Source organism: Opisthocomus hoazin, chromosome 8 (genome assembly GCF_030867145.1).
Source record: "Opisthocomus hoazin isolate bOpiHoa1 chromosome 8, bOpiHoa1.hap1, whole genome shotgun sequence".
Classification (NCBI taxonomy): Eukaryota; Metazoa; Chordata; class Aves; order Opisthocomiformes; family Opisthocomidae; genus Opisthocomus; species Opisthocomus hoazin.
In genome coordinates this window covers 17,407,760-17,419,557 of record NC_134421.1, presented here as the reverse complement: position 1 = coordinate 17,419,557, position 11,798 = coordinate 17,407,760, and the positions used below count along the sequence as shown (strand labels likewise).

General features: G+C 52.3%; 1 protein-coding gene across 4 annotated transcripts in view; it reads right to left on the bottom strand.

Moving 5' to 3' along the window:
* Positions 1-11,798, bottom strand: part of ZC3H7B (zinc finger CCCH-type containing 7B) — a 46,987-nt gene that overhangs the window by 4,526 nt on the left and 30,663 nt on the right. For all 4 annotated transcript variants that reach the window (XM_075427764.1, XM_075427766.1, XM_075427767.1 and 1 more), the window contains exons 18-22: positions 6,358-6,491; positions 4,659-4,764; positions 3,170-3,278; positions 1,305-1,438; positions 346-509 (exon numbers count right to left, since the gene is read on the bottom strand). In XM_075427764.1, the coding sequence (XP_075283879.1) occupies positions 346-509; positions 1,305-1,438; positions 3,170-3,278; positions 4,659-4,764; positions 6,358-6,491 (647 nt within the window). The remainder of the gene's footprint in view (positions 1-345; positions 510-1,304; positions 1,439-3,169; positions 3,279-4,658; positions 4,765-6,357; positions 6,492-11,798) is intronic.

The following is an 11,798-nucleotide window of genomic DNA, read 5'->3' as shown; positions in this document are numbered from 1 at the left end:
AAACCATTTAATAGAGCACCTGGGATTCCCCCAAGCATCGGGCCAAGCAGACTGTTCAGCAGCCTGAGAGCACCTTGGCCACAGAGGGCACAGGTGCGGACATGAAGCTCGCTCTCCTTCTCTGAAGACACGTGCTCAGGAATGTCTTTTTACCACTCAGTAGTGTGGCTGAGCACCTCTGGGGTCCAACGGCAGCATCACCATCACCCAAACCTGTCAGATCATTCCACTCCTCCTCCAGGCAGAAGTCCTTGGGGACTCTGTGAGAGGAGGAGGAGGGATGACGGAGGCCCTGGACCTGTTGCCCTGTCCCTGCAGCACCGGAGGGAGACAAGACAACCCTACCTTTCGCAGAGCCGGAACTCGCCCATGGGGAAGCGGTAGCTCCAGCAGCTGGAGTCACTGTCTGAGGTGAAGACCTTCTCCTTGTGCTTCTCCGACTGGATGTGCTGCTGCCATTGCTTCTTGCTGTTGCTGTTCTTCCCGCAGAGCCAGCAGTGGTAGCCCATCTAACCAGTGCAGACAGGGCAAAGGGCCAGTCAGTGCGCTAAGTCACACCCATCGGCCCTCCCCGTGCTGGCACTGCCTCTCCCCCTCTCCTTCCAGAGCATTCTGGAAGCTCCACTCAAGTCTACGACCTCCCACACCTCCTTGCCATGTCATCTTCAGGCATTGTGCTGCCACTAAGGGGGAGCAGAGAAGATGCTCTGTCGACAGCTCTCTACAGCGTGCACGGGCTCAGAGACCAGGACAGCTCAGCTCACCGACACGGCTGCCCTGGCCCTGCTGACGGTCCAGATGGGGTCTGCCTGCAGGGCCCCCAGGCGCTGCAAGACTCTTCAGCAGCACAAACCCTTACAGCAGCCACCACCCCTGGACTAAGGAGACACAGCTGCCTCTAGTTCTCCCAGGCCTCTGTGCTCTCCACCCAGCTCTTCTCCAAGCTTCTTCCTCTTTTCCGACAGGCCAGCAGTGGCTCTGCCAGCTTTCCCAGGGGCGCATGCAGGAACCCCAGGGAGAGGCTGAGCCCACATAGAAGGGAACCTGAGGTAGACTCCTACTGACTTGAGGATTAACAGAACCGCCATCGCCGAGCCTTGCTGACCCCGGGTCAGTCTCTTCCCCCCTCATCTGTGCTGCCCTTGCTGTGCTGCTCCAAGCTGCCCACTTAACCTGCATTAGCAGCAGCTCTTTCCCACAAGAGCAATGCAGTCCCTGCTAGCTCACCCCTGGAGCACAGGAGAGGGGCAGTCTATCAGCACTGAGGAGGAGGAGGGATGAAGGACAAGAGATCAGCTGATTACCATGATGTCAGCGTAGTCGGTGGGCATCTGGATCTGCTTCTCCCCTTCTCGCGAGGTGAGCGGTGTCCCCTCTCCAGGCTTCCCGGGATTGTGTTTCTTTAGCCACATGTCATAGGTCTGCTGCATATCTAGTACTGCACAAAGGCGACCCGTGAAGTCACTTGGACAACCTCCTGCACCACGCACAAACTACAGGAAAAAGACCAACGCGGGGGCAGCCCTTCCCTCCCCTCTGCTGTGCAGCAGCACCTGCTGTCAGACCAAAGCCCTTGAGCTTGGGAGGCCCGATGGCACCTCCACAGATGAGAGCCCTGGGGAGAGGAACCAAATTCACACCACACTGCCTGGTGCAGCAAGGTGTCTTCTCTGAATTGAGGGGCAACTGTGACTGCAGCCACACAAAGCATCCAGGGAAGAGGTAAAGTGCCCCAAGATCTCCATGGACTTTACCCCACAAGGTGTTTCTCCATCAGGCCTGATTCTGCTTGACCTCAGCAGACATCTCGCTCCAGCCAGGAGCTGGATTCAGATCCATCCCTTCCTTCTAAGCCTAAGCTTCAGCCTCAGCACTCGAGAGGGAGGAGAGCCCTTAAGCAAGCTGGCCACAGGAAGCACCGGGGAGGAGAGGAAGACCTAATGATAGCTTGCCCCAAGCTCAAAACCTGCCCAGAGGAGTGCAGTCGATGTCTCTTGATGCTTTTGGTTTAAAATCCACTCAGGATACTAGTGGGAAGGAAAATTTTGGCTGTGAGCTTTGACTGCACCTCTGTCTTTCCAAGATCAGCTTCTGAGAGAGCCTATGGAAAGGTAAATGTTTGCAGACACCCATGTGATGCTGTAAGTGCAATGCGTTAGTGATTTACTCCTAGCTAAATGGGTAATTGAGGAACTCAAGGAAATTGGGGATAATGAATGCAAATTCCCCCAAACTGAAACAAGGCTGTCGTTTGGAGATTCACCTTTGTGCTTGAGCTAACACACCCAGACTGGTCTGATGTGCTTTAAAGGCCTCAGCAACAAAATGGCTCCAACTGTAACAAGTAACAGCGCTTGGCCCAGCAGAGAGAAAGACCCTCCATCCAAGCACAAAGACCGAACAAACTCAGGGCAGGCCTGAAACCCTTCAAGCTTTCCAGCATCTCCCAACAAAGCTAGGTGAGCACCCGGCCTTACAAAGACAGTCTTTTTTCCCAGCTTGCTGCTAGTCTGAATAAACAACGATTGCTGCCAGAGAGCTGGCCGTCCAGGACATGGCCAATCCCTCAGCTATCCCCCAAAAGGTAAGTTGGGAGCCTGCATAATTAATTCCAACAAGCTTCTCCACAAAGGCACCACCCAACAATGTTCTCATTCAGGATCTCAAATCCACCCCTTTCAATACAATGCCATAAAAAGGGAGTGCCGCAGCCCAGGAACAAGGGATATGAGCAGAAATGGGCAAGAAAGCCAAGGCAGATAAAAGACAGACAAGAAAGATACAGGAGAAGCTACAGGTCAGGACTGGTGCTTTGGCAGAGCTCCATGAGGAGCCAGGCCTGGGACAGTACAGGCAACTGGAGGGACAGAACAGGGTGGATTTAAAGAGCTGCAGAAAGGGAGGGCAGCAATGGAGCAATGCAAAACATGGCACCAATGTGTGCTAGTCCCAGAGTGAGGGACTCAAGATACACATGCACATTTATGAAAAGAGCAGCTCTAAATTACTGTAGACACATCTGCCCCATAATCCCACCTAAGCTCACGGTACCAGCTCTGTTCAGCTGTGTCTCTGCTGTCAAAAGTCTGTCTTAGCAGACCCTGTGTCCACTGCCCAAATGTCCTCTGCCCTCTCCCCATAATCTCTGGCCCATGTTTCCCCCACTCACTTTTATTTTCCTTCATGAAGGTCCACATGTCTCTTTCCTCGGGGCTGTGAGCGAAGGAGCAGTTGCCCACATACTGGCATTTCCTGCCATTTTGTGCATGGATACACAACTGTTGAAAGACAGAGAGAAAAATTTAGCATCTGCAGAAACACTGCTTTCTAGAGGGGAAAGTGGCTTCAAAAAAACAGCCAGGGCATTAAATGGCACACAGCAGAGGTCACAAACAGGACACTTCATACGTCATTAACTCATGCTTCTTTTCTTCAAGCTCCTGATGACATGAAGAGCAAGTTTTCCCTACAAATATGCAGGCAGCTCCGTTCAGCACCTGGCCTTTCTCTTGTTGCCATTTCTATAGGCCACCAGGTGCAGGTAGGCTCAGCGCTGGCCCCGGGCAAAGCAGCAGGGAGCAACCTGGATTGGCCCAAGGGTGTCTCCTGCTGGTCATGTTGCTGGTTCCCAAAGGTGACTCATTCTCCAGCCATCTCCCAGCGGGTGAGGAGTGGCCTCATGGGCTGCTCGGACCGCACCAGCGCAACTTTACCTCACAGCTACTAACAGCACCATTGCCAGAGAAAATGAGAACCTTTCCAAGCATTGTATTTACCGATCACCCCTTCTCCCCCAGCCCTGCCACCAGAGGAGGACAGCAGTGTGGAGACCAGGTGGCCCACACAACCTGGTTCCTCTCTGGCTGGGGTTGGGTGGGAGCTCAGGCAATGCACTCACTCGTATGGCAACCTGCTTTGCTGCACGATCTGTGACTCACCTGCTGGCCTCATCTCCTGCTGCAGCAGCCACTTGCTCCCCTCCCCAGCTTCTAGCAACTGGCCTGCAACTGGAGGCTGCTTGAGGCCTCACGCGCGGCCTTGTGCCTGCCCATGGACTAAGGGGCAGCAGATCCCAGAGAGATGGGAGAGAGGGGCTTTCTCCAAGAAAGGAAAGGAGAGAAAGAGAGAAACTATCCATCACCATGTTCAGGGCTGGGGTTGGAGGCTGGATATTTGTGGTTTTCCTCACAGCACGTGGCTTTTTAGCCGAGTTCTTAGTTTTGCTTTCAAAACACATTGTGAGCATGTTTCACAACCTACAGCAGTACACAGCCACAGCAAAGGCAGGGACAGGCTGCTCCCAAGCGCTCCATCTTGCCTCTCATCCACATTCACAAACCCTGACCTAAAGGGAAACTTAAATCTCATTTCCAAACCCTGTGCCAGCCACTTCTTGAGACGGTGACTGCATTAGCAGCAATGTCAGAAACTTGTATATGTGCGCAGAGTGCTTTAAACAGGTCCTGCTCCTTCTTCTCCTCCACCCTTTTGCCGGATGCATTTGAGATGTTGCTGCCCTCAGCCAGTCCTTGCCTCCCACCTCAGCCAACATGTGCCTGCTTGCCTGCCAGGTCTGCATGGGACCAGCCCTCAAAGCGCTACACCATGCTGGGAGGGAAGGGAAAGGGGCACCTGGCCATGCTGGGCATGGGGCTTACATCATATTGCTGTGGGAAGTTGCGGATGGAAGGCAGTGGTCGGACAGACACCCACTTCTTCTTTGCTTTGGACATCACCAGCAGGACGCGACGTTCCTTCGTCCAACTGAAGAAGAGAGAATAAATCAAGAGAGGCAAAAGAAAGAGCAGAACAAAGTTTTGTTTTCCTCAGAGACCCTTAAATATTGAGAGATAAACAGATCCTCTGGTCCACCTTGTCCCTGTCACTATCCAGCTGCTCCTAGATACGCACGTCCGTGACAGAGAAGCCACAGCAGGGTGTTTGAGGAGGATTTCTCCCTGTACTTATCACATATTTCCTGGGGTGTCTCTTCTCATAAAGCCACAAAAGTCTCCCCCAGGTGTCACATGGCATCACCACTGATTACTAAACAGCCACATTCCACCCTTCGACGCAGCCAATTCTTGTGCAATCAGATCCATGAAAGACATTTGGGAATATTTTCTATTTGAAAAGTGCAGTAGAAATGCAAGTCATTACTGCATTACTGCACTGTCGTATGAACAGGTGCCAGAAGTATTAATTCTCCTGCAGCACCAGCAAGTCATCACCAGGAGATGCGCTGGGGATCTTCAGCTCTATTGAGCAGCTGCACAAAGAGGTGATACGCCTCCTGCTCCTGGAAGTGATCCTCACCTGCTCACTTTCTCCAGCAACTGCTGCTTCTGTCTCTTTTTCACCAAAAGTCTTACATTTGCAATAGGATGCTGGACTGTGCCTTTGCAGCTTATGTTGTGGGAAATGAAGTCCTAGAAACCCTTCCACCCTCTCCTGCCAGGCTGCCTGGGTGAGACGGGCCACAGTTCCCATGACCCAGTGGTGACCTCCCAGCTAATATTCCTCTTCTAGGGGACTTACAAGAAAGATGGGGACAAACTTTTTAGTAACGCCTGTAGCGACAGGACAAGGGGTAATGGTTTTAAACTAACAGAGGGTAGATTCAGACTAGATATAAGGAAGACATTTTTTATTATGAGGGTGCTGAAACACCGAACAACCCAGAGAGGTGGTAGATACCCTGTCGCTGGAAACATTCAAGGTCAGGTTGGATGGGGCTCTGAGCAACCTGATCTAGTTGAAGACATCCCTGCTTATTGCAGGAGAGTTGGACTAGATGACCTTTAAAGGTCCCTTCCAACCCAAACTATTCTATGATCCAATCACACCCAACATCCTCGTGGGCCCCAAGGAGCCAGGAGGCGCAAACAGCCAACACACATACCAGAGAAGAGCAACCAAAGCTGTGAAAGAGCCAAGTACACTCATTTAAAAGGAAGCAGAACACCTTCAATCATTGCTAATAGTGACCTGACGGACATCTGCAAACAGTCAGGAGTACAAACAAGTGCAGAGGAGAACTATCTCAGTGACCTTGCTAAGAAGAAATGATAGCAACTGGGAAAAAAGGGACTTGTGGGAGCTAGACTGCAAGACTGCACGCACCAGAAGTAAGTCTGCACAATTCCGGCAGCAAATACAAGCAATAAAGAGGAGAGGTGGAAACTGGAAAACAGCTATTTGTAATGCCTGCTATAGTGAAACACCCTGAGCAGCAAGCAGCTGCTAGGAAACCTTACAGCCTCTTCCAAAGAGGACACATGAAGCCCTGAAAAAAGTAAGAGGAGAAATTCCTGCCCTTGAGGAGGGGTGGGAGAAAGAGGAGGTTGCATTGCTCACCAGTGGCGGGCTTTGGCACTACAGTACTTGAGGTCTTTATCTGGCTCCACCAGCTGCCCGTTCCTCCAGCACTGGCCACACACAAATTTCATCTGGAGGTCAAAGGCGCTTGACGTGGGAGCCCGTGGAGAAGCCTGCAGAAGAGAAACACAACCTCAGACAGATAGCCAAAACGCACCCCCCAAACTTCCATGGAGATGCTGGCAGCTCCCCACACGCCCACGTGCCAGCGACAAGCCAGATTAAACCAGAGACAGCCCAGCTCTCCTTTGCCGGCATTAGCTGGTGCCCCGTCAAGATGCCAGACAGGAGCAAAACCACCACTTGCTCCAGTGTGATTTCCTGGGCTTTGGCGTCTGGCCAAAAGCACAGCCAGCCTGGCAGCTTCAGGCACTGACCAGGCCTGGCTGCGAAACCCCTGCAGCGTACCTCCGTGTACGGACAAGCTCTGCGAGACCTGCCCCAGCGCTTAATCCCAGCTTCCCTGCAGGGAGGGCAATCCGCGTCCCCCTCGCTACCCGCTACCCGTGGAGAGGGCTCAGCCGCACAGCCCAGAAAGCCCCCTCGGGAGGAAGCCAGGCTGTGCCACAGAGCAGGACCCACCACTCCCGCCTTGGGACCAAGAGGATCATGTCACGTCTAGCATTTGACACACTGAAGTCAGAGCTGGACCCTCTTGTTGATACCCTTGCAAGCCATTTCTGGGCAGGTTTCCATCTCTCACAGCTCCTTTGCTCCGGGTTTCACAGGCAGTGATCTCTGGACAGAGGTACAACTGTCAACGCACGTATTTCATATCCTCTCAGCCACTTAACTTGATTGGTCTTCTACCTGTCCCCATGAGAAAGCTGTTTTGGGACTATGACTAACAGATTGTGAAGAAAAAATAAAGGAGCCAGTCCCATATCACCGCTGCCTTGTGTTTTCTGAGCAAATCTCTGGAAAGCCGTTTGCGTTCTGTATCACCACTGGAAGACCTGAGGCTGGTGTCTCCAGTTCATTTCCAAACCAAAGAGCAAACCTGACTGGACGCCAGTGGCCTTGGGCATGGGAGTATGTGAGGGTACAAGAGAACACCCCGGTCATCGAGCTGACCATGAAGCACAAACGTCACGTACCAGTAAAGCAGTTCTCTGGCTGCTAATCACACTGCAGCCCATCCCAGCTGCCGTACCTTGACTCCTAACCCTGAGCATGTAACAACGAGCAGACTGGCAAACTGTGTCCCCGATGAGCAGGCTGCTGCCAGCAACTGATCAGCAGCAGCACGGACCCTATGTACATCCCTTGGCAAAGGGAAAACAGCAAGCACAGGCGGTCCAGAATCAAAGCATCTTCCAGGAAACGCCACATAAGCTATTGACTACCACTCTGCACCCTCCAGGCCTAGTCTGGCGGAGAAGCAGAGCTGACACATAAAAGGTCCTCCATCGCTGTGAAAGGCTGACCGCAGAGCTGACCTTTGCCTGTGCTGACTACAAGAGGCCATCGCTGCTCTGGGTTTCCCAGCAAAAGGACCCTTCCAGAGAACGACCATCTCTCCTGAAAAGCAGTGACGATTCTGGCCCACTCGCCTGCAAGTTGGCCTTCCTGGTGGCATCCGGCACATGACTCGTTCATCTGTCAGCTTCCACCAGTGCTGGTGACCACCAAGAACACATCAAAGCAGCTGGCGGAGGGATGAGCAGGGTTGAGACCTGGGATATCATAGAAGGCAGTGAGGTGCCTCCCTCTCAGATGTGTGGCCTTTGAACAGTAGTTTTAATCTCCACTTGGCCTCCAAAGGAAATTATGCTACAGCTCAGCACTGACCCACCAAACCTACAAGCCTAAGGTAACAAAATGGCGCTGTGGCATATTCTCTTTCATCAGCCCCATGCTACTTGCCATATAATCCTCCAGGCAACAGATCTCTCAGCATAGCCAGGAAGCTTGGCTCAAATCTACTGACCCAGCAAAAATAAAAATTGAGTGGCTCCAGAAGGCACAGTGGATCAGAGATAAAGAAAATGTTTCTCAGGTAATTCTGGTGATCTGGGCTGCTTCTTCCACAAATTCTTAACCAAAAGAAGCCCTGTGCATTTCTTCATCAGAGTCATGCAAACCGCTGGTCAATCCAGCGGGCATGTAGGCTCCCAGGGGATTAGAAGCCAAGTGAAAAATCAAAGCTGCTGCTGCTGCTGCTACATGACTGTATTTGTAAAGGCAAGACACATACCTGGCAGGCTGCTGATAACCAGGAGGGTGGAAATTAGTATCACATGAGGCTCTAGCATATGAAGCCAGGCATAAGTGCCTTGGGCTGTGGCACCACGCCTTGCTGTGAAGGCAGACAATATAGTGCTAGCTATGCACCATGGCAACCAAGTAAATAAAAGTGTTTGGCACGACAGCTCTCTACTTTGCAGAAAGCAACAGCCCCAGTATGGCTACTCATGTCTCCCACCTTCAGGAACCCCTCTCAGCAACACTGAAATGCTCTCTGGAGGAGCCACGTGCCTTGGGGGACTACATGAGGAGCCCAGGTTACTCAGCCACCTAATCGACTGAGTTGTACTTAGGGGCAAGTACCCCTTATTACAGACTCTCCTTTCCTCTCCATGCCTAAGTTGCTAATTCTGAGGTCAGCTTTTATGGGGGTTCTGCAGCTGGCTAGTGGGGTAAAAACAGAATAGCCCTCAAAATCCAGAGAAAATGAGGGCTAAAACCCCTCAGTTCCTGGGGATGCGATGGGAGGACACCCAGCTACCTACAACAGTCTCTCCTGCTGACTGCCTCTTCAATCTGCACGGCAGCCTCTATGGGGCCAAATTTGTTGGGCCAAGTGCAAGATCCCTGGCAGGTGTTTAGCAAGCAGTGTATCTTCATCTTCCACTTCTTGCTAAGTCTCCTGACCTGCATCATCACAGCTGCTGGGTCCCTGTATGCTGCCTGCCTCTTTTCTCCGCCACTCAGCCGCTAACAGTCCAAGTGGCAGCTGTGATAAAACTGCAGCAAAATCCCTGGCAGCGGCTTTGCTTCCGCTGACCAGAGAGCACTGGGCTGAGCATGGATCACAAGGGATGGTGGGAAGGAGCGGTCTGCTTGTACAGCACTCCTGGGAAGTTGTCTTTGCCAGGCAGCCAACTTCGAAAGCTGGAAGGATGCTGAGAAAACTCTGAGTCACGTTAGCCTGCTTGGATGGGAGAAAATAATGGCAAAAGCAAATATCTCTCAACAGATACATTAGTCCTGCCCCCGGGGTCTTCGGCAGCAAGCCAGCGTCTCACCCTGGAGTACAGCCCTCTGTCTGAGTACGTGCTGATGCCAAAGCCACGGCTTGCTATTGCAAACACAGGCGTCTGACCAGCTTGACTCTGTCTCCTCGCACAGTGCCAACACCAGGCTGCCAATCCCTGCGGACAACTGACAGTGCCGCTGGTAGGCACTTTCGGACTGCACCAGCAAGGCTGCTGGTTCGCCTACACACAAACTGATGCCCTGGAAGGGTGGAGGGTGCAGTCCAGCTCTGTGACAGGCATTTGTGGGGCACAACCAGACTTTGCCGTTGGCCATCAGCCCTAACAGGGCCCATGGGGCCCAGAAACCGTAGCTCTCTGCCCACCCCCCTGACAGCTGATGTAGCAGGCGCTGGCATTTCTCTTTCTGCTCCTCTGCCGCCCTGCAAGTCCCAACAGCCAGAAACAAAACCCTCATACAGCATCCAGATCCCACATCCTTCAGAGGACATGCTCTGACCATGCGTGCTAAGCAACTTGTTCTTCCAACAGCAGCACCTCCAGACAAAGTGAATTTGAATCAGAATCACAGGATGTTCGGGGTTGGAAGGGACCCCTGTGGATCATCTAGTCCAAACCCCCTGCTGAAGCAGTGTCACCTAGAGCAGGCTGCATACGACCTTGTCCAGGCGGGTCTTGAATATCTCCAGAGAAGCTGCAAAGCTTACAGAAAAACAGCTGTCTATCTATCTGTCTTCTTTTATCCCCAGATTATGCACAGCGAATGGCAAGACAGCTTTCTGGAAAATGCTGGCAGATCCACAGCAGGCAGGACAGAACCAGTCACTAGACTTCACTCCCCATGGGGCAGAGATGGCTGATATAAATCCAACTACTGTCACTAACTACTGCAAATTCACACTTAGTTTCCTCCACTGTGGAGATGCAGGCAGCTGCCTCTGTCCCCACACCAGGCAGAAAGAGATCATAGCCAGCTCTGTCTGCAGGGACCATCCAGGCTCATTTCTCCTATAATCAAGGCTGTAGAAACTTGTCTTCTCAGCTTCCTGTGAGGCTAGAACGTACTCTTTAAGCAAGTCAACTGGCTTTGGGAACTAGAGACCTTGGTTACTCTGGACAGCTGCTTCTCATTCCTCTTCGCGAACCATTTCAGACCACAACAGCCGGATGGGCCGCAGATATGTTGCTGAGCACCTCCTCAAAGATGACTCCATCCCATGCAGCATAACCAGTACGTAGGTGGATATAGAGCCCACTGCAAGCATCGGTGCAGTCACCTGCATCTTTCCTGTTGGGCTAACTCACGCCCATCAGACCTGCTTTTGCCCAGCATCAGTGTCCTGCAGCCTTCAGAACACTTCTGCTGGCCTGTAACCGAGCCAAAAAAAAGCTGCTACACACGAGTGACTCAGATTCCTTTCCTACAAAACAGCTCCTCTGCAGTGTGCTCACAGGCTGCACTCAGTGTTGGTCTCTGTAGTGGGACTCTTGGGTGAGAGGTCCCAAACAAAGGTGAAGCACTCTTGCTCTGACAGTAAGGCACAGGCCAAGGGGTGCCGAGCTCAGGCCTCCACAAGGGGAAAGCTGCCAAGTGGGAACAAAAAGGATACACAACGCTTTCCCCACCATTTTGCAGGGGAGAGAACTGCTCCTACGACTGACAGCTTGCTAAGAGGCATGAAGTTTCTCATCTCATCAGACGTATCTTCTGAAAGTAATTAAAGAAACAAAAACTCCCTGTTCTAATGGCAAAAATTCTCTAGTTCAACCTCAGGGATGGACTGGGAATCGTCCTCACTGGGTGGGCTCTGCTCCTACACTACAGAACACCACTTTGGGGAAAACAAAGTATAAGGCAGTGCCACCCATAGCCAACAGGCTGGAAGAAAGCAACCAACGAGGTGCCCTTTGCTTATAACACACCTCTCCAGAGAAAGCTCTTGGCAGTGCTGGAGGGTGCAGCCAGAGCGACCTTCTCTCACACTGAGAGACTGGTGGCACAAAGAAAGGCAAAGCTCACAGCCGCCGTCTCCCAGCAAAGCACCGCTGAGATCCCTGCCCAGCCTCAGCAGCACCTGAGCTGCAAGTTCCACCCACTCCTGCGTTTAAAGTAGTCCTGTGGGTCACGAGTCATTTCTTACAGAGCCCTTCAAACTGCCGTATCGTCCCTTGGCCACTAAAGGGCAGCAGGACACCTTTGGT